Source organism: Lepidothrix coronata, unplaced genomic scaffold (genome assembly GCF_001604755.1).
Source record: "Lepidothrix coronata isolate B3197 unplaced genomic scaffold, Lepidothrix_coronata-1.0 Scaffold263, whole genome shotgun sequence".
Classification (NCBI taxonomy): Eukaryota; Metazoa; Chordata; class Aves; order Passeriformes; family Pipridae; genus Lepidothrix; species Lepidothrix coronata.
The window spans coordinates 223,582-250,735 of NW_016690443.1; the positions used below are offsets into that span (position 1 = coordinate 223,582).

At 54.4% G+C, this 27,154-nt stretch overlaps 3 protein-coding genes across 9 annotated transcripts; all 3 read right to left on the reverse strand.

The window, feature by feature from the left end:
• Nucleotides 1–17: 17 nt before the first annotated feature.
• Nucleotides 18–13,625, reverse strand: FANCE (Fanconi anemia complementation group E). 2 transcript variants are annotated; one of them, XR_001878202.1, is made up of 14 exons: nt 13,615–13,625; nt 4,452–4,698; nt 4,084–4,333; nt 3,168–3,801; nt 3,041–3,085; nt 2,680–2,739; nt 2,449–2,592; nt 2,244–2,367; nt 1,688–1,763; nt 1,492–1,558; nt 1,271–1,396; nt 1,030–1,129; nt 619–845; nt 18–321 (listed from the first exon to the last, which is right to left on the reverse strand). XR_001878202.1 is itself a non-coding variant. In XM_017835745.1 (13 exons), exons 2-12 carry the CDS (start codon nt 4,540–4,542, stop codon nt 1,031–1,033), a joined length of 1,716 nt encoding a protein of 571 aa, XP_017691234.1. In that variant the 5' UTR covers nt 4,543–4,698; nt 13,615–13,625; the 3' UTR covers nt 18–845; nt 1,030. The 2 variants fall into 2 exon arrangements, 1 of the variants encoding a protein (XP_017691234.1); XM_017835745.1 differs by having other exon boundaries at nt 18–845.
• On the reverse strand, nt 4,806–8,085 carry LOC108507625. The gene is made up of 7 exons (XM_017835761.1): nt 7,718–8,085; nt 6,650–7,162; nt 6,328–6,419; nt 6,014–6,234; nt 5,660–5,770; nt 5,443–5,572; nt 4,806–5,360 (listed from the first exon to the last, which is right to left on the reverse strand). The coding sequence occupies exons 2-7, from the start codon at nt 6,969–6,971 to the stop codon at nt 5,205–5,207; spliced, it is 1,032 nt and encodes a 343-aa protein (XP_017691250.1). The 5' UTR covers nt 6,972–7,162; nt 7,718–8,085; the 3' UTR covers nt 4,806–5,204.
• On the reverse strand, nt 8,753–27,154 carry PPARD (peroxisome proliferator activated receptor delta). Of its 6 annotated transcripts, XR_001878204.1 has the most exons (9): nt 27,116–27,154; nt 24,510–24,598; nt 14,362–14,590; nt 13,555–13,706; nt 12,888–13,026; nt 12,115–12,317; nt 11,330–11,783; nt 10,567–10,944; nt 8,753–9,069 (listed from the first exon to the last, which is right to left on the reverse strand). XR_001878204.1 is itself a non-coding variant. In XM_017835751.1 (8 exons), the coding sequence occupies exons 3-8, from the start codon at nt 14,489–14,491 to the stop codon at nt 10,697–10,699; spliced, it is 1,323 nt and encodes a 440-aa protein (XP_017691240.1). In that variant the 5' UTR covers nt 14,492–14,590; nt 24,510–24,598; nt 27,116–27,154; the 3' UTR covers nt 8,753–10,696. The 6 variants fall into 6 exon arrangements, 5 of the variants coding, with proteins under 5 accessions (XP_017691240.1, XP_017691237.1, XP_017691241.1 ...); XM_017835751.1 differs by having other exon boundaries at nt 8,753–10,944; nt 11,330–11,780; XM_017835748.1 differs by having other exon boundaries at nt 8,753–10,944.

Consider the following 27,154-nt stretch of genomic DNA (forward strand, 5'->3'; position numbering starts at 1 on the left):
AGGATACAGGATAGAACTTTGGGCACAGTCATACTATAGAAGCACTTTTTATTAGAGTATCATTAAACATCCTGCAACAGGAAGTGTCATCATCCCTGGAAATGTGTCACACACAGCAGGGTCCCTAGCAAACAGGAAAAAAATGTGGATTTAAAGCAGAAAATTCAAGTTTCCCAGCTCTTCAGCTAAATCCCACTCTCCTGAACCCAGAAATCCGTAAATCCCAGCCGATCAGATACACAGCGCAGCAGACCACCGCCACACTGCTCCGAAACCAGCTCAGCTCTCGGAGAGGAACACTGACACGTGCAGAGCTTCTGCCTTGGAATGTGACAATGTAAAATCAGGATAGTGAATTAGGTCCAGAATTATTAGCTTCACAGAGCCTCAAATCAATATCTGTCCTGGTTCAGCGATGTGTTTTGGACATTAATAACTCAGGATCTGCGAACTCAGCCCCAACAGCCCCACCCGGCCGGCATCCTTGGAGGGGCGGGGCGGGGCCGCCATGTTGAGTGCGGCGGGGCGGGGGCCGCCATGTTGAGTGCGGCGAGCCGAAGGGAGAGCACATACAGAAACGCCTGGAAACACGTTAATTGTTCAAACAAGAGCCCTCACCTTCGAGCTCCGGGGATGTGGGAGGCTGGGATGGCGCTGCCCAGTGATAGTACCCTCACATCAGATGCTGCCGTGAGGCTTTGGGTGCTCTGTGGGGCACAGACCCCACCTGTGGGGTCCCACCCCATTGGGGGAAACCCAGTGAAGGGTGGGCTGCAGCTGCCACTGCACAATGAGTGTCCTCTATGCAAGGAACCTGTCACCTCGCAGTTCCCTTTGGTGGTCACCTGAGAAAAGAAGACGACAAATCAAGAACAGGGAAGCCCACCGCCATCCACACCACGGCACGGTGCCAGCACGGCTCTGGCACAGCTCCATCACGGCATCTGTGGCGCCTGCTGGTTTCCCATCGCTGGGGCAGCCTAGAGCGGAGAGCCTGTCATCCCCCATGACAGAGACCCCTGCACCCACCTCATCTGGCCCCTTCCAGCACAGCCTGCAGTGATTTCTTCAGAGCTGCATTGCTCTGATCCAGGGCTGCAGCCAGACTGCTCCGGTGAGTTGGGGTGACCTGAGATCAAGAGAGTATGAGCTTGGAGCACTGCCCTGCCAGGAGCCCACCTGAGACCACTGGACCAGGTCTCAGGCCAGCTGCAGCCCTGGCTGCCAGCTCACCAGCCCATCTGCAGGACCTGAGCCTGGTCTCGCTCACCTGGCTCTGGTACATGGTAAGCATGGCCGTCACCAGCTTGGCATAGTCAAGCGATGTGGCAAAGGCTGAGGCCTGCCGGCACAGCGTCAGGACCAGGAGATCCAAGAGCTCCGGGGGCAGCACCTCCTGGAAGAAACCCAGGAGTGGGTAGGAGAACTAGTCCTTGCTCCAGCACTGCTGGAGTCAGCAAGGAAACCTGGGGGACAAGGGGCCTCTCTCACCTGCCGCCCCAGCACGGCCTGCACTACCGGCAGGAGCTTCTCTGACAAAGGCATCTCCAAGACTTGGCTAAAAGTACAGTGAAGAGGAGACGTGCTGCTTCACGGCCTTGCTGGTGCTCCCGAGTGGCTGGAGGCAGCTGACCCATCCAGGCAGGCATGAGGCCAAAGCAGCACTGTTGACCCTGTAATCCCTTACCTTAGCACCAGCTGCACACAGTGTGGCTCCAGGCACTCCTCCACAAGCTCACACACCAGCTTGGTCTGCTCAGCACCTGCAAGGGCAAGTCAGATGGGGAGAGCCTCCAAAGGCTGCCAAATCCATAGGGATGTGCCCAGCTCTTCCTAGCAGCCCTTCACACAGGCCTATGTGTCAGTCAGGACATGCAAAAACAACATAGTGCCCCGTTCTATTGTTCAGGATAATCCTGCTTCCTTTGCCCACCTGCACTCAGGGTTTAAATAGCACCAGTCCCTAGGAAAAGGGGTTCACACATGAGGAGGGGCATTCAGCCAGCAGTTGGGAAAACTGATGCTGGAAGCTAGCTTGGCCTCCCCTCCCTCTCCATCTCAGGCATCTGTAAAGCCATCTCCCATTCTAACGCAAGTGATTGCTTGCCCAGGTAAAACCAGCCCTATGTCTCCATGGATCCTAACACATGTTCCACGTGACAAATGCCTCCCAGAAGACAGCACTTTGCAGTTGGGGCCCTTCTCCAGCTCCCACAGCCATGTGTCCCACAAGCCCACCTCACCTTCCCCTGGCTCCTGCAGGACCGCAGCCACCAGCACATGGCAGAAGGGCTGGGAATACTTGGAGCAAAATGAAGCGAGGGCAGCCATGAGGTGTCGGGAAGGTGGCTGGGTAAGGGACAGGACCTAGGGACAGAAAAGGCAGGAGGTGGGGATGGTGGAGAAGGGAAACAGGGAGCAGGAAACTTCTGCTGCCCTTGCACGTACTCGCCTGAGGAAGAGCTGCTCTGCCAGGATGGCCGCGCTGGTGTAGCTGAGGTCAGGGGTGAGAGCCAGCAGCCACCTGCAGAAACGCCCCAGGAAGGGCTCTGGGCACACAGACAGCTGGAGGAAGGAGCACAGTCCTTCAAGCTGGGGATGGCAGAGAGGATGGGATGTTAGGGATGGCAGCAGGCCCTCCGCAATACTGGTGGCTGCAGCAGGGATGCTGAGACTCACCTGGCTGGGGGAGCAATTGTTCAGGATGCACAGCTCAGGCGGGATGCTCAGCTCGGAGTGCTGGAGGGAAAACAGTCCTAAGTAATGCACCAAATAAATCAACACACAATATATGGCTCTAAGGATTTTCCCTTCCCCTCACGTCAGCCAGCGCTGTGCCCACAGGCTGCCCCTCACACAGCAACCCCTGCAAAGTGCAGGCACGTATCGGTATCCCAGCCCAGAGGAGGTGGCAGTAGGGCTTTCTATCCTTGTCCAGTCAGTCCCATGAAACCCACCTCCTTTCTCAACCCTTTTGAGGCCCTGGCATGAGCCCATTTAGACCACTGGCTCCGGGAGACAGACAGAAGCAACCACTTACGCTGGACTCCTGCAGCAGCAGCATTTTCAGCTTCTGTCCATGCATCTGAGGGAAATGAGATGAAGGAAGGGGAATCAGGCTGTAAAGGCTCACTGTCTGGAAGGGGAGAGCAAACCCTACCCAGTACCTGGAGAAAGGACTGGGCCTCTGCTGCCAGCTCTGTTTCGGGACTCTTCCTGAGCTCCCCAACTGCATCCTGCTGGGAGCTGTCTGGAGCAGCCCCATCTGTGCTCTCAGCACATGTATCCACTGAAGGCTCCTCAGGCACCTCCTCTTCTATCCCTGTCACATCCCCACATTCCTGGGGTCCCAGAGGGTCAAACGCCACCTCCTCCAGCAGCAACCTCTTCCTCTCTCTGTCACTGACCAACTCCGCTCCCTCCTCCAACACTTTCTTGCGCTTTCCACCTTGAGGCACGGAGTCAGCCACATCTTCAGTGGCACCAGGCTGCTTCCTAAAGCACCAGTTCAATTTCCTTTGCCCCTCTGGTTTGTTCTGGGCAATTTTCTGGCACAGGCACCTAAGCTGCTGCTGGCATGTAGAAGAGAGTGGAGTGGGAGATGGGAAGCGCTCTTCTGTTCTTGGTCCCTGCCGGAGCAGATCCCCCAGCGTCCGCATCCAGGGATCCACATGGGAATCCTGTTCCATGGCCTGGAGCAGCTGGCCAAGGCAGCCCCCTGGTACTGCATCCCGCATCACGAGGAGCAGGGAGAAGAAGTTTCTCTGGCACATGATGGGCAGAAGCAGCAGCCGTGGCTTGCTGGGTAAGGGGAGAAAAGGAAAGGCAACTTGTCACAGCAAACCTCTTCGTCCTGACTCCAAGCTGCCCTGTGGGTCTCACTATGGAGCAAGAGAAGGCAGCAGCTAACGCCTTTATCAGCTTTTGCAGACACAAGCTGGGAGACCAGCTGGCCGCTGCTACGATCCCAGCTTCAGGCATGGACCGCTGCACTGGGGTAAGTGGACACGCGGTCCCAAATTAGGTACCTGACACACCAAACATCCCACAAACCACCAAGTTTAAGAAACGCATCTGACTCACACAGCCAGGACGCCCTGTGGCTCCTCCAGCACGGGCTCCTCGGCGCACAGGGCTGCAGTGAGGGCCTGCCAGGGGAACGCCTGTCCCGGTCCCTCGCGGGGCTGGTCCCGCTGCAGCATCCGGAGGGCGGCGAGTGCCCCGGCGGGGCCGGAGGCCAGTGCGTGGAGCAGGAGGCGGCACGGCCGGGCAAAGCTCTGCAGCCAGGGCGGGCAGCGGGGCTCCATCGCTGCTGCGGGGGCTCCACAGCCGCCTGCGAGACACGGGGGAGAGCCGGGCACGGGTCACACGGGGAGAGGCGCGGGAGCATCAGGACCCGGCCAGCCATGCTCGGAGCCGACCCCGGCGCCAGTTTCGGGGACTGCCCTTACCTGCCCTTCTCGAGGATGCGGGAGCGTCACTGGGGTCGCACCGGGAGCCCCTCGGAGCCCTCCAACACCCCTTCCCCGGCAGCTCCCCCATCCCCGGCTCAATCCCCGCTGCCCTCCCGGGGGAGCTCCCCCCGCCCCCTGTGCACTGCCCCCGTCACTGCCGTGCCCCGGGCACAGCCGGGGCAGCCCCGACACTCACGGGGGGCCCCGCCGGGCTCCACCCGCTGCCCCGGGCCCGGACGCGCCGCTTCCGGCCCCGCCCCGGGAAACGCTGATCAAGGGCGCGCAACCGAGTCATTATGCAAATATCCCCTAATCCCAAAAAGCGCCCCGCCCCCTGGGGGTGGAGCCAGGCCCCGGACAGGGACCCCCGGTACCGTGATGTTACGTACGTGTTTTATTTCGTAATTCCCGGATTTGGCTAAAACCAGTTTAAAACAGTGCCCGCCCCGGCCCGTGGGCCTTAAATCCCCACGTTAAACCCCCAGCACCCAGCCCAGCCCCCCACCCGGCACCCGCGGGTCTCCCATTGAGGGGGCGAGGGCAAGAGCATGGGGACTGTGCCCCACCACCCTGAGTCACTCCCGGCGCCCCGATAAATGGCAGCCAGACTGCTTCCCCATCCCACCCCCTCCCTGCAACACTGCCTATGCCCAGAGCCACTCCAAAACAATGGTGGAAGTCAAAAGCAGATGATTCCCCCTCCCAGAGATGCCACCAGCATCACCTAGGCCCAGTGTGACCCCCCACGGCTCAGTCCGAGTTGCTGAAGTCAAAGAGAAGCATCTCGTGGCCATAACTTGAGTAGTGAAATTCCATCTCCAGCACAGTCAGGGTGAGAGCCCACTCGAGCATGCAGAGCTCCTCATCCTCCTCACCAGAGCTCTCCAAGGAAGAAGGGTTGAACTCCTGCAGCACAGGAGGGAGGATGAGCCCCGGTCTCCCACCGCATTGCACCCAGCCCAGCCCCATGACTTGCCACCCCACTTACAGTGGGCATCCTCAGCCGCTGCTGTCCGCGCCGTGGCAGCCAGCTGGTGGGCAGCTCGTGCAGGTAGATGCAGTCAGACCTGAATGGGCAGTGGCCACGGTTTTGAACAAAGAATTTACATCTGATTTTCCTGCGGGATTCCAAGCACAGTTGTGAGTGTGGCTCCCGGGGCAGCACAGAGCCCACAGCCCTGCCACCTGCCGTTCCATGCACTCACCCCGTCCGCGCCTTGAAGGTTCTGATGAGCTTCTCCTTCTCACCCACATCCGAGATCCAGTATTTGTGGGGAATATAGTAACTGGAAGTGATCCGGCACTCTGGGCAGGCCCTGGATGAAGGCAATGGGTGCAGATGGGTGTCCCAAAAAGGGAACAGGCAGCAGGGGCTCAGCACCCATGCAGGGTGGTCCTGCTGACATGGCCTCATCCAGTATCCCCATCCCTACTCCCACTGATGTGTTCCCAAAGAAAAGTCGTGCCAATGCAAAGTCACATCACCAGACCTAAGGAAGGATTTCAGGGTGCAGAAGGGGTGATGGTGACCACTCTCCATTGTCCCCATCCCCACTCACTTTATGACTGTGCTCTGGAAGTCCCGGCTGCGACGCCACTTGCGGATGCATCCCACGCAGTACGCATGGCTGCAGTTCGGGAGGATCCCAAAGAGCCGCTCTTTCGGCAGCGGCTTCTCGTACACCCTGTCCATGCAGATGCCACACACCACGGCCTCACTCTGGGCTCTCAGTGCCTCGGTGGGGACTGGGGCTGCCGCAGCACCCAGATCCATAGAGACCTGCACGCAGAGAAGCAAAGCATGGCAACCCCCCAGCTCCATCAATGCCCTGGCCTTGGGGAGTGCCCGGCCACAGGACACCCCCAAACCCACCTCTGCAGGGTCAGTCCCCGTCACCATCTCCAGCACTGTCTCTCTGGGGTCAGAGGAGTCTGCATCCAGTGCCAGCCCTTGTAGCTGGGCGCCTGCAGGAGGAAAGCTCTTAGAGGGGAAAAGTACATCCCACCCCACCATCAGAGAGCCAGGCAGGCTGCTTAGAGCATGCAGCCTCAGCAGTGACAGTCCCCTGGAGACCTCTCCACAGCCCCAGCTTGGCCAAGGTTTGGGGCACGGGCAGAAACATGCTCAGACTGCTCCACCGTGACCACTCCAGTATCCTCAGCCCCACTGGTCCCCTGGGCAGCCTAGCACCTACCTGAGGCACGCTGAGCATGTGTGGGGACAAATTCTCCACTGATGTTATCAGGTGCTGTGACGTTCTTCTTGTCTTTCTCTTCCACCTCAACCTCCATGTTTGGGAACTTGAAGGCCACATGTGTCGTGCTGGGGGCAGGGTAGTCCGAGGTGCGCTGGGGTCCCACCCAGCCCTGGGCCGTGCCCATGGGCACAGTGCCAGGCTCTGGGCCCCAGTGGCAGGGGGGCATGGAGGGATCCAGGCCATGGCGGGATGGCACCAGCTCCTCCTGGATGTGCTGGTAGCTGTAGGAGCCCAGAGACAAACAGACAGAGAGTCTCATCAGCCCAGCATGACTCCTCTTGGCTCCCAGCCCATCCTTGGGGCATCAGACTCCTGCTCGCTGCCCCTTACCTGCACTGCTCTCCGTAGCTGCAAAACCCACTCTGGAAATACCTGCAGATCTGAGCTGAGTTTCTGTCATGTAAGAAGCGGCAGCTCTGGCCCCATCGACAGGATCCACGGGCAAAATTCCTGTTGGCCAGAGGAGCCGCATGGTTGGGGTCAGACCCCACTCCAACCTTGCTCCACCAGCCACCCTGACACCCCTCCGGGTACCAGCTTTGTCTGGGTGGGGCCATAACTTGCAAAAGCCCCACCTGGTGTCTGGGCTCAGGAGCCCCTACCAAGGGCAGAGCCCGGGGGGAGCCAATGCTCTCCCAGCCCCGTCCAGCCTTCTCTCCTGGTTAATTGCAAAGCAAAATAAAGCTTAGGACTGGGCTGGCCTGGGGGCTCTCCTCAGGGCAAGCCAGGGGTCTTGAGGGCTGGGGCAGCCCCTGGCTTCCTGTGGAGCCATGGAGAGCGCAAGGAGTCCTTGGTTTGCAGCTGACGGGAAGGAGGTGCCTGGCTGGAGTGTTTCTGGGGACCCCCAGCTCCGGAGGTGGGGCAGCTGTGTGGGGAAATGGGTGGGGGGTGGGTCAAGGCCATCCCAATCCACTCTTTGTCCCCACAGGGAGGGACTCGTGGCCCCATCTCAAGCCTATCTCCCCCAAAAGCTGCTCCCAGCGCTCCCGACCCCAAGCCTTTTACCTGCACAGGGGTCTCAGACAGCTCTCCCTGGCCGTTAACGTCCAAGATGCCACCGTCGAGCCCGGCTCCATCTGTTCCCCGGCAGCCAAGAGGGCTCAGCTACTTCCCGGGGCTGTTTATGGCCTCAGGTGTGTCGTAGGTCCGGCTGGGATAATTCTCCCCTCGGAGTGGGGGCCGTGCTGCGATTTGGACGGAAGACAAGCCCAGGCTGATAGCACTCGGGAGTGTGAGCATTGTTTACTTTAAGTCAAGGACTCTCCAGCTCCTCTTGCTCCTGAAGTGAGAAGCCTGGCGGGGGTCACCACTCCAGTGTGCATCACTAAATTCTGTATATTCTAATTCTTTTATCATTACTATTTCCTTTTTGTTTCAGTCATATTAAACTATCTTTATCTCAACCTATAAATTTCACTTTTTTCTCAGTTCTCTCCCCCATCTCACTGGGAAGGGAGGCAGTGAACAGCTCGGTGATGTTTTGCTGCCAGGTGGGTTAAACCATACAAGGTCCTGGATCACATGCCCAGCAGCACCACAGCTCCTTGTATCCCCAGGCGCATGGGAGAGGTGGGGGACAATGGAATAGGTTCTCCCAGGGGCACTCAAACTGGGGAGAGGGAAGTCTGAGGGTCTGCGGCTGCTATCTGCAAACTCTTGGGTGTTCAGACACAGCCAAGGGCAGAGCCCAGAGCCAGAATGTGGCCCAGCTGCCCCAGAGCCCATCCTTGCCCATCTTGGGGTGGTTTTGGCTGGGCTGAGCTCATTGCCCAGCTCCACCTGCAAGCATTTGAGGCAGGAAGCGCCCAGCTCTGAGACTGGGACCCTGTTCAGAAATGGCTCTTTCTGCTGCCTTTAGTTTGCAGGCAGGAAAACCACAGGAGCTATGAGATCTGGGAATAATGGAGACTTAGGAATCATGGCAAATTCCTGGAAATCACAACAGATCCAGCAAATCCCATCACCTCTGCTGGAAACCCTCCCATGGGCAGCCCCCCAGGTGCCAAGAGAAATCCCACAAAGATAGGCTGGACACTAAAAGGTTCTTAAATATTTAATTCAGATTTATTTAAAGTCAAGTCAGTTTGTGGACACTATTTATATTATTAAAAACACTTGGAGGTTTGTACTTCTAGCAAAAATATACATTTCAGTTTGAGGGTTGTTATACTGTTGAGGAAGGAAGAGCAAAAAGTTCCCCAGGTGATGGGCACAAGTCCTGCATGTGGCTGTGGTGGGGATGCCACCAGGGCTTTGGGATGGGCAAATCCCCTGGGCTCCATCCAGCACACGCATATCTCCAGTGCCTTCCCGGAGAGGGCTTCAAAGTGCTTCAGAAATGGTAACTCCTAACGCCCCTGCAAGGTAGGGAAGGGAGGGGCTGGGCAGGGAAACTGAGGCACAGCAAAGGGCTGGAGTGCGGCAGCAGGGGCAGGTTTGGCCATCGCCAGCCCTGTGACGGGGTGGGGAAGCCCAGTGCTCTTCCCCTTTGGGTTTTTTAAAGGAATTATTGCACCAGGGAAATCTGCTACCCTGAAGACGAGGAAAGTAAAATAAACCCGACTAATTTGCTCCCACAACCCCTCCTTGGGGATTTCAGTATTTTAATAAGGCTGCTCAGGACACACAGGACCAGGAGCTGCAGACAGATAAGTGCTACTTCTTAGGTCAGACACCATCATCCTGAGAGGGAAACTGAGCCCTTCCCAGGTCCATCCTCTCCCCTCGAGCTCAGGTGATGCAGCCCTTCACACTGGAGGCTTAGCCCCGCCCAGCCCAGGCAGCACTATGGCGTTTCACTACAGCTGCGAGAAGTTATGAGGTAAAGTCCCAAAACGGTGCTGGGTTTAGGCAGACCCTGAAGCCTCGAGCTGTCCCAGCTCTCAGGACAGTGGCAGAGGAGGACTGGCAGCTTCCCCGACCTGGCTGTGCTCTCTGGGAAGCTCCTGCCCATTGTGAGCATCCTACCCGCTCCCTCCCAGTTTATAAATCCTTGGCATTTATACTGGGGTTTACAGCTGTAAAGCTCTTTGCAACCAATGCACTAAAGGATCCTTTTGCTCCCCCTCGAAGCAGAGAGCCGGTGACAATCCAGGTCCCTTTCACAGGGCAAACTGAGACAGGACACCAAACCCTGACCAGCCCAAAGCCCCTGACCCAGCCCCCTGACCTTTTTGGTAACTCACAGCTGTGCAGAACAGCCTGTGGAAGCCACAAATTCCAGCCTCTGCTGTGAAGGTGAATTTTAACGATATCCTTTCCCTCCCACCTCCCCATCCCTCCTCTCATACTGAGGTGCCAAGGAACACATTCCCTCTGGAATCAGGGTGCCAGGAGCACAGGTTCCCACACAGCACTCAGGAAGGCAGAGCTCGCACAGTCCCTCTGGGAGACAGGAACACACTGCACAGCACAGGGGGCTGCTGCTGAGGGTCCCTGCTAGGACAGCCCTACCCGTGTTCAAATACTCTGGCTTTTCTTTGGGAAAGAGAGAAACATCCTTTCACATCACAACTGTCCCAGACTTCACGGCTCAGGACTATGTCTTCGGAGTGCAAACAAACAAGAAAATACAGACATGCTGTAAGTGCTGCTGCTGGTCCCACCGGACCCCTGCACCTCGCTCGGGTCTCCTAAGGACCAAAGCTCCTCCCACCTTGGGGACCTGGGGTGCTGTAAGAACCCCACTGCCTGTGCCATGTAAACCGGGCGGCTGCTCCAGAGGCCCCGGAGCAGCTGGAGCTGGGCTGCAGTAACGGAAACAGCAGCTGTGGAGATTTGTTAGTGTGTGTTAACGGAAGCCCTGGCCGAGCGGGAGGCAGCTGCAAATCGTGACAGCATCTTGCCCTACGTACCGTATGTCAGGGTCACGTAGAAAAGAGTTTCCAGTAGAAGAAATGGAAGACACAGGGAAGGGTTTTCTTTGTTTCTGTACAAAGAGTCTTGATGGGAATCCATGGCTTCATTCTCATAAATAACAGGTCCTTAGTACATGTCCTTGTAGATCTCCTGCAGAAGTGGGTGCAGAGATGTCTCTGTCTCTGTCTTCTTGATCTTCTGCACCAGCTGGGCATGCTCTGTCACCAGCTGCCGCAGATCTGCCATCTTCTGCAGCAGCTTGGGGAAGAGGTACTGGGCATCCGGGTGGTTGGCCTGTAGGTGAAACTCCAGCACTCGCAGGATGTTGTCTTGGATCTCCTCCACCTGCTTCACGTTCATCAGGCCAGGACGGTCTGTGGAGAGGAAGCACAGTAGCTGCAAGGTCATGGGGCAGCCCTCCAAAGCACATGCTCCTCCTGAGGAAAGGAAGCTGGGGACTGTATCCCACCCACTGTGACTCCAACCTCATCAGCTAGAAAGGGGAGAAGTGCTGCCCACAGCAGCACATGAGAAGGAGATGCCACTTCTACACTCCTTGCTCTTGGTCCAAGCTTGCCAGGCATCACTGCCACAGACCAGCTTTGGGTTTGGAAGTGTTCAGTTCTCCTCTTCTGCCCCTGACACACCCCTGGCTGACCCCAGGGCCAGCTGCAGCTCAGCTCCCCCAGCCCCCTCTGACCCACCTCTAAGTAAGGAGGACTCTTCCTGACTCTGGCATGGCCGAGGGCACCCGCTCACCTCCACACAGGATGATGGCTGCCACAAACAGGGACAGGTCACTGTCATCCAGCTCCAGCGCATTGAACTTCACAGCAAACTCAAATTTGGGCTCCATAATCTCACTGAAGGGCTTGCGCAGGCTACGCAGGAACTCACGGGTCACGAAGCCATTCCCGTTGGCCACCAGCAGCCCATCCTTGTTCATGATGGATGCCAGCATGGCGAAGATGGCCTCGTGCACCCCGTACTTGAGCAGAGTCACTTGGTCGTTCAAGTAGAGGCCTATGAAGCTGGGGATGCTCTTGGCAAACTCTGTGAGCTCCCGCACAGTCTCCACCGTGGTGCACTGGCAGCGGTAGAAGACGTGCACCCCAATCTCCTTGTAGGGGGGAATGCCATTCACCAGCTGCTTCCACACCAGTCCCTTCTCTGCCTGCCACAAGGTGTCCATGTCATGGATCACAAAAGGCTGCTTGAACAAGAAGCAAGTTAGGAGTCTGCTGTGGGGACTCGAGGTGCCAGCTCTGCCCAGGACACTCATGTTTGCCTGCCTGTCCCTGTGCTGTTCCCTGCCTCTGGGACTGACAATGCTCAGGCAACCTGCACCCACCACCACAGCATAAATCTGCACAGCAATGGGACTTTTCCTAGCGAGGGGCAGGACATGCAGGGCCCATCTAGCTGCAGGTGGGAACTGGTGCATGTGAAACAGCTATGGCAGGAGGGAGATGTGCAGCATCTCCCAGAGAACAGCCCTCTGTGCTGGCCATGGCCAACCCCGCCTGCCCTGGGAGGGAACTTACTGGGGTGCTGCTGGCTTTCCCGGTCAGGATACCTCTTGCCTTCTTTTTGGTCATGTTGAAATTCTTCAGGTAGGCATTGTAGATGTGCTTGGAGAAAGCTTTCAGGTCAGCCACCTGCGGGTTCTGGCAGCTGATCTCGCTCGCTGTCAGCCCTGCCACCAGCTTTCTCTTCTCTGCCTCTGGCATGCGCCCGAAGCGGATTGCTGGGGGGGTAAAACCAGTGGGTCAAGACAGGGGGATGACTCCAGGAGATGCATCCAGAGAGGTAGCAGGTTGTTCTGCCACCGCAGACGGACAGGTCTGCTGGTGAACCCCTGCACAACACAATGCTTCTCCAGGATGCAGCTCCTGCAGCACTGGCACCTTCATGAACCAGCCACTGTTGCTTCCCTCACACCAGACTCCCATCCCAGTCCTCTGGGCTCTTGCACAAACCCACATAAACACCTTTGCTTGGTCATGACCTAGATGGTTACACGAGAAGTTTTAAAATCCTGGCACAGAAGAGCAATCTGTGTGTCCAATTCCCTCTGGGCCAGTTCATAAGGCACAGCCATGTACCAGCAGCTGTCCTGCATGGTGGGAATGAACAGCCCCTTCTCGTATAGAAGACAGGGATGAAGAGTCAAAAGCTTGAAACATTGTGTTTGAATGATCCTTTGGCAAGGAGAACCACGGGCTAAAGCACAGCCTGCCATATGCACCTTTCATAGGACGGCAGCTGGCCCCGTGTCACCCAGCCAGTCAGGCCTGTGGTCAGCAGTGACACTCACCATTGTGTGACATGCCCAGGGAGAGGCATTTCTGGAAGCGGCAGTACTGGCACTTGTTTCGGTTCTTCTTCTGAATCTTGCAGCTCCTCTCACACTTCTCGTACTCCAGCTTCATGCGGATTGTCCGGCGGAAGAAACCCTGTAGGCAGGGAGCAGGGGGACATGGAGCAGCAGTGTTAAGGCCTGTGGTTTGGGACCTGGCTGGTTTCTTAACCCCAGGAGCCTCAGGGAGGTTCAGGCAGGTGAGTAGGGGGAGCCTGGGTCTCTCTGATGCAAGCAGAGTCTCTATCCCAAGAAGGTTGTGCAGGAAGCACATCCAAGCTGCAGCCAGTGATCCCAGGGGGATAAACACACAGCTCAATGCTGATCTGCGGCACAGAAACCAACCTTGAAAAGCAAACTCAGGGGCCTTGTGGGGACAGATGGATTTGCCTTTCAAAGTAAAGCATGATGGGGCAAGATTTGGGCCACACGGGTCTCAGCCACTTTCCCAGGGCAGCACTTGCTGCCTGCCTGTACTTGCCACACTCTCTGGACAGGTGTTTTACACTCACTCAATCCCACATCCCTGTTTTGCTGCAAATCTGCTTGTTTGAGGAGGCAGCCCAGTCCCTGGGGTCTAAGCCCTGCTCGGTGCAGCTGAGCCCAGCCCTCCCTGTGGACTCACCTTGCAGCCCTCGCAGGCATGCACGCCGTAGTGGAACCCCGAGGCTTTGTCTCCGCAGACTCTGCACTCCACGTTCAGCGCTCCCAGGGCCGCCTCCTCACAGCCCACCTGCAGCTGGTCCGACAGCGAGGGAGAGGAGCTCTGTGATACGTCTGCAAACACACACAGGGACGTGTCCTTCCATGTTACAGCCATAGGCCCAGCTCCTGGCTTGGCCAGCTCCTCCAGCCATGGGGCTGAGGAGGGATTTCCAGCCCTGTCCTGCCCACCACTGCCATAGCAGCTGGCCAGTTACCAGGAATCAGGCACTGGCTCCAGGCAGATTCCAGGCATTCATGCCCAGGCAATGAAACACAACCAGCTGATTTTATAATCCTTGGTTGGCTAGCTGCTGGCACAGGGCTGCCGAGCTGGAATGTCCAGGGCTCTGGAGGAGCCTCTTCAGCAGCCACAAACCTTCTCTCCCAGCTCCTACAATCACTTTGCACTGAGGACTTCAAGAAGTGTCCAGGGAAGCATTCCCAAGCACCCTAGGAGGCCCCTTGCTCTGAGGCATAATGTTACCTGCCTGTCCTTTTAATTTCCACTCCACAACCCATTGCCAATGGGTGTGCAGTGACCGCAGAGCAACAAGTGAGCCTCTCCATGACTTGGCTATTGGTGCATTATTTCACAAAGGGAAGAAATTAAAACCAGCTGAACTCCATTCAGAGACAGGTCCTCTGCCCTTGCAGCTGAGCACGCTGCCTGGGGGCTGTGGATGCCTGTATGCTCTGGGGGCAGATGAGCTCCCATGGCTCCACTTACCTGTGTAGCTGCTTGAAGGCAGCGAGCTGTCTGGTCCTCCAGTTGGGTCCGAGGCTCTGCTTGCCACCATCACTGCCTCTTCCTCTTCCTCTTCCTTGACCTCAGGTACTTCCTCCTGTAGTTGTTCCATAATTGATCACCCCTCAGTGCCAAGACTGCAATCCCTGTCATAGCTCTGGCATCATCCGTGTCTATCCGAGATGGACCCCACCAGGCTGTTCCTGCTAGCCTGCAGGACACGGGAGAGAGGCCGGGGTCAGTGCTGAGCGCCTGCACAGAGCAGCTCAGCAGCAGGACAGTGTGTGACCAACCACACCAGTCCTGCTCTGCGCTCGCTCCTCAGCCCGTGAGACATGCAGAGCCGGGGCCCTTTAAAGACCCCTTTGCACTCTGGAATAAACATTCTCTAAGACTCAAGGAAGCAAAAACTCACAGAACTGTATTTAAAGGCCAGCAGACAGAACCCAGATGACAAACCAGCTCAGATGCCAGCCAGGGACCTGGGGTCCCCAGCCTGCAAGTCCCATAGCAGAAACACCGCCCCAGACAACGTCCCCCAGAGCTGCCAGTGCCCTAGGATGTCACGGTGGCAGCCAAGGCCAGTGTCTTTCAGAGCCAACACCTCCAGAAGGATCAAGGTAGGGCTGGCTTCATCCTACATCCCCATCCAGCCATGGCAGAGCTGGGACCAGGAGCAGCGGCTGACCGGGCTGTTCTGTGCCCATGGGTGGGGGATGCTGGGGGAGCAGGACTGGATGTAGCAGCAGGCAGTGGCTTAAAGCCCCTGGCCCGTGTGAGCCATCTGCAAGACCGACGGCTTCCTGCTGGCCCTGTGCTCGTGCTCCTTTCCATCACAGCACTGCCAGTTACAGCCTCTGTGTTTGTTTTCACTTGGCTCCTCTGCCAAGAGCTGCTGGGTTGAACGTGTTGCTGTTGCTCTGCGCAGCTGCCGGGCTGTGCTCAGCCACAGAGTCCAGCAGCACAATCCCAACAGCCACACAATCCAACCAGTGTCTTAATCCTGGGTTTCCTGTGGGAGGAACGGCCACATCCTCCCCCCGCGCTTCCGCTCCTTGTTTGCCTTACTCTATCCCAAAGAGCCCACGAAAAGCTCAAGCTGTGCAAACGATGCATCGCCACTACCACAGCCATTGCAGAGCCATTCCCACCTCCCTCCCAACCATGTGGATCTTGCCTGAGCATCCAGCTTGTGCTGCAACATCCTGGTGCTCATTTACCTCCAGATCTTGATTCCTAAACTGACTCTTGCTTGAGTAATTAATATCTCAAGCCCAGTTTATATAGAGTTCCATCCACTTCCTTAAAGGAGCTATTTTTAAGCAGAGAAATATCCATCAGGAGAGCCACTAAAATTCAGGTTCATCCAGGAAAGCCTCAATTTGCAGGCCCAAGTTAAAACAATGCAGCATCTCACAGGGGCCTCATACAAGGGCAACCCTAAGCTCTGGGATGGTCTGTGCCCTGTGCCCAAGTCCATGGCACAGCCCAGGTCTCGCTGGGTGAGGGTGCAGTGACCCAGGACTCCCTGGGCTCGTTTGCCCTCCTGCAGCAGACCCTCATGCCTCACACTTTGCACTTAGAGCTGCAGCCAGTTCCTTGGATTCCTGGAAAGCCATCAAGGTCAGAGCTCCCTGCAAGATCAAGGAAGCAGCTGAGGGAGAGGACAAAACCTGCAGGTGGGAGGGTGAACACAAACGTTGCAAAGCCAGGACAAAAGTCACCCCCAGAGCTGGTGCTGCACAAGAGCCTGGGTCTCCCACAGCCAAAAGGGCTTTGTTTTTCCCCCTCTACACTGGGAATTCAGACTGCAGGACAGGTGTCTTTGTTTCCAGGAGAGGTTCTTTAGTGGCAGCAGTGAGCACACTGCTTGGTGGCAGGAGCAGGCAGAGGGGTGCTTCCTTCCCACACGAGCACTGAGGGACCATTGAAAGGCTGTGTTATCCTTGGCCTCCACTCACACATCCAGTGCAGTGGGACATGGCACACAGGCAGGAAAACCTATTCACTGGAGAGGGAGGGTAATGAGCTCAATCGTTTTCAAGGTTATATATAAATGATCATACAAACGTCAGGGAAACACTTTTGCCTGGAAGAGCAGTTAGTGGGGGAAGCTTGTGGAAGGAGAAACTCATCTACAGTGGAAAATCCATCCTGCAGCAGCTTACTGAGCAGCTCATTACATCTCCTTTGTCCCTGGCATCCAGCACAGGCCTCCAGCTTTAAACCCAGTGCTGACAGAGCTCTCTGCTTTGCCCCAGATGCCTCATGGCATACTGCTGTTGGAATAACATGAGTGCATCCCTGGCATGCTGTCCTCCATCCGCCAGGTCTGCTCAGGGCCACGGGTTCCCAGGGTGGCAGCGAGTTTGTGACACACAGCTTGCTCCCCAAAACCCACCAAAGCAACTCCAAAACTGTGCTTGGAGTCGGTCTTGGATGGGCGTGAGGAGGGGGAAAGCAGAGGGTGAGATGTGCACAGACAGCATCAAGGGGCTCCAACTAGGGCTCCCCATGTGCATGCAGACATGACAGGAAGGATATGGATGCTAATCCCACCCTCTGAGGGTGGCTGGAGAGACAGAGAGAGAAAAGTTTTTATCAGAAGGCTCCAAACATACCGTTTGAATATCTCCTTGCAGGCCAAGAGTACAAGGGGCCTGGGCAGAGGGGAGCTGTGGGAGCTGTTTGCACACCTGCCTCTCCCTTAGCCCTTCTCCATTTTCTAAGCAACAGGGATAGAGGGAGAGGACTGGGAAAGAAGATCGATCTCACACGGGAGGCTGCAACCCCTGCCTTTGGCAGATGAAGGGCCAGAGCAGCTGCTGGCTGGACAAAGGGCTGGGCACGGGCCATGCCTGTGCACCCCAAGGAGCCGGTGGCTGGGCAGGGCTCCCAGTGAGAGAGGGACCCCAGCCATCAGCCCTGGGCCAGCGGCAGCAGCCAGAGGGTGGCAGCAGGCAGAGACTGAGGAGATTCGCCAAGAATTCACATGCTCCCCTCCATTCCTCTGCGAGCCCTGCAGTTAGAATGAGGGGGTCCTGGGGAGCTGGAGCTCTCCAGAGGTTTGTCCAAGCTCTCTCTGTCTGAGCACAAGGAGGGACCTGCCCTGCCAGCACTGCAGCCTGGAATCTTTGTGAGATAGCACTAGAGATAACAGAGGATGGCCAAAGGACCCATCTCCACCCCAGGACCTCTCTAGCTGTTTGGTGCCCCCACATCCAGTGGTCAAGTGGACAGAGCAGGATAAGAGAACTCCATCTCCTCCTCTTGGCTAAGGAGTCCCCCACCAGAGCACAACACACAAGCTTCAAGCTGCAGGGAGAAGGGCAGAGATTTCTGCCCAGCGTAGCCAACCACTCCTTTTTGCCATTTGGCAGCTCTCACAGAACAGTGATGGAAACAAGGATGAAGACTGTGAATTCCTTCCTAAGTTTCTCCAGAGAATCCAGCAAAGCTGTTTCCCTTCTTCTTCCCACAGGGGAATGAGCAAGAGGGCAAACATCTTGTGACTTGCTCTGCTCTTGCCTCAATCCCTGTTCCAAGGAGCTTTGGTAAACCTGGCTGAGCCAGCAGCTCCCTCCCAGGAGCCTGCAGCTGGCAGAGGGAGGGTTTGTTTGCTGGTTCTGGGCTTGGGCTCATGCCTGCTGGCTGCAAACAGCTCGGGCAACAGGTTTGTCTTTCCTAGAAGCTGGCATCTACGCCAAGCTAAAACACTGGTGGGAACAGGGAAAGAGATGTGGCACACAGGGAGCTAAAAAACAGGAATAAAAGTTAAAAAGAGATAAATCTTCAGTGTGGATTCCCTGCAAGAAGGCAGTACTTCTCCAGAGCTGACCAAGATCCAAGCCTCCAGTTCATCAACCCACAGCTTGTGCTGTGGCCCAGGAGCTCCCCACTGCTGCTTAGTGCATAAACCCTGGAGCCAAGCTCAGAGTTCCCAGGCAAAGCCAAGCGCCAAATAAAGGTCCAAACCTCCCAAGGTCAAGTCACAGAGTTGATCTGCTCTAAGTAGTTGTTCAACTTACCGTAAAAGAGGTCACCAGGAACTGTAAAAGGAAACCAATTTATCATGGGAGCACTTCTGACTTGTGTTTTTATTCCTCTGGACAACAATGTTAGCCAAATTCACAGCCAACAGAAGCAGAATGGGTGAGATGAGAACTCAGCCCTCCGTAGGGCAGTGCTGTGAAGCATATTTTGAATCCAAAATTGACCTGAATCCATACAGGAGATGTGATTACTGTTGGTTGACCACCTCTTGGCAGACTCCCCTCAGGTTGTGTCACTGCTTCCAAGATCTGCTGAACAAGTACCAGTTTCTGTTCCTCCTCCTCCACGTCAGCTACCACTAATAAAAGCCAAATATGAGCTAAGCAGATGCTGCAATACAGGAAAGGTAACTAAGTGTACAAAACAGGAGAGACAAACACTGAAAACATGTTTGTGTTTGTTCCTGGAAGATCAGCATGCCCTCACATTAGCCAATGAGATCTCAGCAGCACTTTAGATGAGTGCTTCCTCCCTTACTCAAAGTCTTGGCTGCAAGGCAGGCTACACACAAAAACAGACTACTGGAGCTAGATAGGTTCTTCCTTGCCACGCAGCCCTGACCAGGATGGATATTCTGGGCCGGATTTTTTTCCCCTTGAAGCGCTTGCTCAGATGTTGGGCCGTGCCCCAGAGTCCAGTCCTGTGATTCTCTCTCCAAGCCTGACCACCTGTGTTTCCCCAAGCATGAGCCCAGCTGACTAAGCAGCAGGGTGCTGCCAGAGCTGCCATTACCGTGCTGCTGCTAATTACTCAGGGACATGTGACACAGTGCAGGAGATTCCCTCGACTGCCTTGAGAAGCCAGGCTTGCCAAAATGAATCACACATATGCTGCGTGTTTTAACTCACCCACTTCCTGGGCATTGAGGGGAAAAAAAAAAACTTGTTAAAAAGATTACAAAACTCAACGGATTCTTCTCCTTTCATACCATGATTGATGCTGTTACCCAAAAAAGGTCACAGCACTTTGCTGCAAAAGGAACTGCTTTCTCGCCTGTGCTGGGTTTGTTAAGAGCACAAGAGGTATCGCAGACATAGGAACAAATCAGACTTTGGGCACTGAACTCTCAGCCATGTGCAAAGGAGGGTCTGCCAGGCTGCTTGGCCTCCTGGAGTTGCAGCCGTTCCTGGCTCCAGCAGGTCCAAGCATGAATAAGATATGCTCGGAAATCTAGAGATGGCAGATTACTGAGAGACAGAGGAATCGTCCCTCCACACCTTCCCAGCAGAGAGACTCTGCCCTTATCAGGCTCTATGGCTGCCATTGGCAGAAGGGCAGCAACAGGACATGCAGGGAAGAGCTGCACAGTTGTTAGCTCTTATTTGAAGTGCTGCTCCGCAACCTTCAGCAAATTCAGTCAAGTCCCATACCTCCATTTCCTTCATCATCAAAAAACCCACAAACAAAACCAAGACTCACCACAAAAAAACAAACCTAGGACTTCTACAGTGCTTCATTCCTGATCCTCCCCTTGCTGCGTTAGCTCACAGAGACAGAACGTTTTGGAAGTGTAGAGCAATAGATCAGTGCCAAATGTCATTGTTTATTCCTGTATTATGGATTTTGGCACCTGTTCGCAGTCACACTTGCAGGTCTGGCCCGCCCAGCCCCCAGTCAGCACCCCACACTTCTCGTGACCACCTTCTCCTGTTATACATTCCTGTACGAGCCATTTCCAGGAAGACTTTCAGCAAATAAATGGGCGCATCTCATTCTGACAACTGCTGACTGGCATTTGTGCTTTGCTGTCAACTCACACCAGCCCAGAGCACCCAGGGCCAGGAGGGGCATGTGGGTCTGACCCACTGGAACAACAGCAGCCAGGAAACGAGCAGGTACTGGAAAGGTGACAGCACTGGGGCTTCTCAGTGCTGGAAACAGCACAGAAGTGCTGCTATTTGAGAAGACCACTAAGACTGGCAAGGAGAGAGAATCATCCCCCCACAGCCCAGGGCACAAGCAGAGGTGGCTGTGAAGCTGTGGTAATGCTTTGGCATCACACTGCAAACCCAGCACACGCATGCTAGAGAAGCTGTCTGGGATGTACTCCCCTTTCCTTTACCATCCTGAAGGTGAGGAGAGGCTGGGGGCTCAGAACTCACTGAACCACTGTAAGATGATGCTTTCCCATACTGCTGAAGTTCTCTTGGCTGTACTCCAGGGCTGCTGGTTTGCTTAAGGACCTCTTGTCCTCCCAAACCTGAGCAGGACACGTGGAAGGATCTGGTTTCAGGAACATCAGTAATTATAGAACAGGGCTGATGAGGGAGGAGCTCACAGGAACAGCAACACCACTTCCCAAGGCAAACACTGGGCACAGGGTGTTACAGACTCAGAGTAGCACTGAAATGGAACTCCAGGAAAGTGGCAAGTGGAACAAGCTGTGGCTGCCAACGGGAGCGCTGATGGTCAGTGAGGCCATTGTTTGGCAGTGCTGCACACACCAGGACCCAGCTTAGCTTTCCCCAAAGTCTCAGTGTCACTGGGACAGCAGCAAAAGTCACCTCTGCTTTGGATGGGGCAATCAGCTCCCCAGAAAAGCAATGGGGGGCAGAAAAGCAGCAGCGGGCCAATGCATTGCTCAGGATCACACACACGTGTGTGGAGCCTTCTTTCTGGAGCCAAACACCCAGCAGGCCCCTAAGTTTTATTGCGAGGCTGCCAGTGCTCCCAGGTCCAGGAAAAAAACCCATAAAACCAGTAGCAAGCCTTCTCCTCTTTGCAGCGACAGATTTAGATCCCATGGGCTAACCAGGAAAAAAAATAAATCCATCAGCCTGTAAATTTTGTTATGTTTACACTTGGACTCACAGAAAAGTGCTATTGGTTTTGTAGACCTTAGCAAAATATCCTGGGCACCAGCCATGCTGCTCTAATCCCAGGATGCAGCTGACAGAGAGCAATTGTGCCCAGGCACAAGTTCCGATGATTCAGCAGGGCCAGGGAACACGTGCCAGGGAACTGAGATAGATCCAACAGATCCCTGCATCTGCTGTAGCTCCACTTCAACCACAGAGCAGGAAAACAGAGGGGTCCAAGTCTAACTGCACAGGTCTCCATGGGAAAACCTCTAGAGAAAATCAGAATCACTTTGCTACACAAACCAGTTCAACATCCTCTCAGGGAACTAGATGGGAATGCTGTTTCCTTACTATTTTTGGCCACATTCACATAGCAAGAGCCGGCTGGAGAACAGAGATTTCCCTGCACTTTCAGCAGTGAAATGAGCAGCAACCATGTCAGCATAATTCTGCCAAGATTCACAGTGTGTTCTGACCATCTGAATTTCTGCACCAGCCCCCAGAAAACAAAACATTTGAGCAAAGCATTAATACCTTTCATAACATCCTTGTGTCTTTGGCACTGTCTTGAGAGTACAGGGTGAGCTGCAGTGGTCCACAGCAAGCCAACGACTACTGTTTCCCAACACAGCCAGCTGCTGGGAGCCTAGTGGGCTCCACAAGTTCATGCTCACAAACAACCCTCTTCCAGAGATCCCCATGTCCCTAAGTCCCACAATACAACACCTACCTCATGGACATAAGAACCCATGGACATTTTCAGAGATATGGGACTCTGACCATCAGCCCTTATGGGGTTAACAGCTTTCAAGGGCCAACATCTCTAGCAGAATCCATATAACCAACTTAAAGGTGAAAAACTGATTTGAGCATTTTCAGAAATGTCCCAGATTGCACTATGATGAAATCGAGAGTTGCATTAAAAAAATGTTTGTAACAAGTCAGGCAGGATAGAGATTTGAGCATAGGTTCCCATCAGCAAGGTGGCTGCACAAAGTATCCTTATTTTGAAGCCATCTCAATGGACCTCTCCTCAGCCTGACAAAGCTTTTCCTGAGGAGACATTCATTAGGCAGGCATGTGGTTCACAGTAAAGCCTATCTTAACAGCTCATCAAAGAAACACTTCCCTATCAATTCATTTGCCCTTTCAAATCACCAGAACCATTCCCTGTCTCCATCCCACATCTGTGTTATGGGTTGAACATGCAAGTTCTGTTTTTTGCTCTTCCAAGCTGCAGTTTGCAGACCAGGGCAAACCAGGAAACACATTGATGGAAACAGTTCTGGTTAGCATGGAGGTTACCTGGCCGTGGCTATGCCCCAGCCCAGAGATGGGCTCTGTCTTGACCCAGCACCATGAGAAATGTTCACGCTTCTGGCTTGTGCTTTCATCCTGTCACTTCCTCCTTGGTCATGATTCTCCTGCAAACCACAGCCTCCCCAAAACTCAAACCTTCAAAGCAGAACCTGTCCATGGGGTCCCCAGGGAAGCACCCTGACAGTCACATGTACTTTGGAACCCTTTGCAAAACCAAATGGAAAGACCTGACCCAAATGATCACAGATGTTCACAAGCTCTTGACTAAGCTTTGGAGGACACAGACATTTTCCAGATACTGTGATCCAAACAGTGAATATTAGAGCATTTCAAGAAGTCATCCTGAAACTGAGATACATCTCAAGTCAGTTCTACTCTGAACCCTTCCTGAAATCAAGCAGGGCTCTGGTGAATGTCACCCCAAAACATATATTTTGGGTAAGATACATTTCACAATCTCCTTGACCAAAAGGACTCATAGTGGCATCAATCATTCCATTCTAAACCCTGCTTTGAGAAAGTAATTTCCCAGGCATTCCGCCAAGGCAAGCACATTTCAGAGTATTAACAAAAAAATAAAACTAGCTCTACAGAAAAATCTCATTTGTACTCACTATGGAAATAACTTCTGCTTGTCTAGACTTTCCCAGGGTCTCCAAAATTATTGCAGCAGTGCTAAGCAGTGTATCTCTGAACACGGACACTTCTAGAAAAGCAGAGATTGTTCTGCAGCACCTGATGAGAAGCAGTGAACACAGCCTGACAAATCCACAGGTATCAGTTTGTTCCTGCTCTAAGCAAGAGAGCCAGTACAAAACACAAACCCCCGACATCTCTAAAATGTCATAGTCAAGCCAGCCTGGCAGCAAATAACCTTTCAGGCATAAGCACTGTAACATCATCTCACCCAATTAAAACACCATTTGCATGTCAGGTTCTGCTGTTCGAAGGAGACGAAGAGCCTTTTGTCGTGCCAATTCTGCAGTCTCCAAGAACATTTGCAGATTTCCAGCTCATAATTCAATAGCCACAGATGAAATATTCCCCAAAAGGCAACAAGATGTACTGTACAAAAATACATATTTGTCAAAAAGCATCATGCAAAAGAGACGGAGCCCATCAACACCAGGAAGCAATTCCGTAAAACAATGCTCTTCTGATCAGCAAAGCCTCACGGGGCTCATTACAAAATCCTCTCCATATGCTGTGAAGATCCTTGGAAGTTTGTGTCTTGAATATCAGAACAGAGACAGCATAACAGTTGCACAAACTTGACACAGAAATCCACGGGAGCTGAACACCTCAGACTTGTGTTGTGGCAAACACACACCCACAGCCAGGTGCAGACAGCCTCGGCACTGCTGGAAGCCACACACAGCGTCCCGGTGCGGGGACTTCAGTGAAGACTTCCAGGCATCACTTCAGAGGTCTGCAGGCAGGAAGGTGCCCTGCCCAATCCCACCGACCAGCTCCTCCAAACCCCTACCCCGGCTCTGCCGTGACCTGCTCGGCTTTGTCCGGCACCAGCAGACGTCAGCAGTGCCACGCGTGTCGGATCGGTGCGTGATTGGTTACCCACATGCGGCCCCGGATCTCATGTGCCCTCCCCAACCTAACAGGAGCCAATTTCAGTCATAATCATCAGTGAAACAATGAAATATTATGTCACTATGCTTTTACAAGCAATAGCCAGCTGAGAAGAACAGGATTAGACCACGGTCCTCACAACGTACTTCTAAGATCATATTCATAAAGATCATATTCAGAAACTGAACAAAAATAAGGTATAGAATTTAAATTTACAATGAAATTTAAGAATGTTTAAGCTCCTGGACCAAAGTGAAACTTGCTGAAAGCAAACTGCTCTTCCCAGGCTCTTCCCTGTCCCAAGTTTATAGAAACATACATAAGGTAAGTGCCTTGGTCAGTCGCCTGCATGTGAAGGGAAAGGGTTACCTCTGTGGAGCTGCTGTCCCTGTCTGCCTGTTGTCGAAAGCCACCGCTCGGTCACCATGTCAGCATGGAGAGCCAAAACCTGGAGCAATCTGCAAGAGGACAGAGCGCGGATTTCCACGGCTGTGCTGAAGGCCAGATATTTATGCCGCTGGGAGCACTGGGCTGGGTCCAGCAGCAGCTCTGAAATTTAAACACACACTCCCTCTACCGCAGGCGGTCACAGCATCTGCCCCAGGACTGGGAGGTAGAGCAAACCCCTGGATGTCCCAGCAGAGACAGCCCCAACCCCTCACTTTTGCCTTATGTCACCTGCAGTTAGAGGCTGATGACCCTGAGCTTTTCTGACAATACATGAAGCTGATGCTAGAAAAGGGTCTGTGGTGGCCGTAAGGTGGCTTGTTTACTCAGCTTGCTTAATCCACCTTCAGGAGGCTGCCAGAAAGTTCCTGCAACTTTAATGAACTTCCCTCTCGGGTGGCTGAAACTTAAGGATTTGACAGAGTTCATTCACTCTTCTTGGTTTTCCTGATAACTTTGCCTTATACGAATTTCAGATCAGAAAAACAGTAAGAGACCAATGCTAGAAAAAAAGGGCTTATGAGGCTTTGAACTAGAGGACTTAGAGAAAATATGTCCTATTTTTAGACAGTTATGCAGACTAACTGGACTAAAACATTAAACAAAGATGTTGTGAACATGATGCTATTTGCACCCCCATATCCTCCTTGACATTACCCAGGTTTAGCTGCTCCTCCCACCTCAATAGAAAAGCCCTGTTTCCTATTGCTGCCCCCAACACAGGATGACTTGTGAAGCAGCGTCACCAGCCCCCACCAAGACGGGCAGCTCAGCAGCAACCTGCAAGTGCTGGGCTGAGAGTGAGCCCCTGGTGTCGCCTGCCCTTCTGGCTCTGACACGGCACCAGGAGCTGCAGCTGCTCAGGAGAGGATGAAAAAAGGATGTAAATCCCCTGCCCCAAAAGCCAAGGCTCTCAGCACACTGGCCTGAGTGTGGCAGGTGTTCCCTACAGCACCAAGCAGATCAGGTACATCCAGAGAGGGTCACAAGTGTGAGATCCAGAAATACGACCGCAGTCCCTCACACTGGAGCATCACTCTCATCAGGACTGCCCGTTCTTGTGGTCAATGGTGTCAAAGTCACAGCTCCCCTTGCAGGCAGCAACTGCTCTCCTTTAGAGGCAGGGCAGGAGCCTCTGCTTCAGTGGGGCCATAAAATGGCCCTCGGGAGCTTCACTTTTGCAGCAGTGCATTACAGCCAGAGCAGGTTCCTCATCCTTTCTCTCCCAACATGGAAGACAGTTTTTCTAAATAATCCTGACAAAATTTCTCTTCAACCTTCCTAATGAGGAACAATAATAAAGTCATTCCAGCCCCAGTGGCACATCAGGAATTGGCTTCCTCTACCTGCAGTAAAGCCCATCAGCATAGCCTTGACACTGTCAACGAGGGCTGAATCACACACAGGGAGTGCACAAATCACACCCTGAACTCTCTCCCATTACAGACCAGTGCTGTGCTGCTGCTGCTGCCAGAGATCTGAGAATTAAACCTAAATGACTGGCTCACCTTGCCCTGCTCTCAGTTAAATGCCAGGACATGCCCAATCACACCACACACAAGGCAACACTTGCACCAGCTCAGCAGGGCATGGAGGGAACCTGCCAGCACATCCCTGCTGGACTCTTCCTCTGATGTCCCTGGCTGACACATGGTAAGTCATCAGGAAAACTCCCACCTCAGCACAGCCTGGAGCACGTTTGTGCAGAAGAGGATCCTCCGCCAAAGGCAGCAAGGGATTTGCATGGAGAGGGCTGTGGAGAGGAGAGTGGAGCAGAAACGAGAAATGGGACATGGGCTGCCTCAATCCATGGGTCACTGGTTTAGAGACCGACACTGCAACCTGCCCTGGGATTCCAACTGAGGAGTGGCCACCGCTCAGAACCCTCTGTATTGCCACGAGGGATGTTGTCCAGACCCTACAGCACATCCAAAGCTTTCTTGCCTCTCTGCCCACCCAAGTCTGTTCACAGGGGCTTTTCCAACATGTGGGGGCTCAACAGATAGATTCCTTCCCAAAAAGCATGTCCTTTATCTGGGATCTCAGGGAAAGCGGGAGCAGAACATGGAAATATGACGGATGGGAAAGAACTCTCAGATCCTTCTTCCTTGAGCAACCCCTCACCAGATGCTCTGCTGACTGACCATCCTGACCCTCTTGCTTCTCCTCCTTCCAGCCCCAGACCCCAGCAGCGCCCCTCACTGGTACCCTCAATCCCCAGCCCAATTCCCCTCTGCCACCTCACCCTGACACAGAAGATGGGCACTGTCCCCCTCAGCCTCCTCCCATGTGGGCCACGTCCCATCCTCTGTCTGCCCTGATTTCCCAAGCAGGAACTACAGCCTGAACCCTCAAGTCACTGCCATCCCCCGCGCCCCAGCTCCTCGCACCAACGTCCTCTCTGCCCCAACCCCTGTTCCTCACGTCTCCCTGCCCCGTCCCAACCCCTGCCCCTCACGCCCCCCGTTCCCCTCCCAGTCCCAGTCCCAGTCCCAGTCCCAGCCCCTCACGCCCCCAGCCCCGCTCACCTCGCGCGCGGCCCCGCTCGCGCCGCCGCCCCCCCGCCC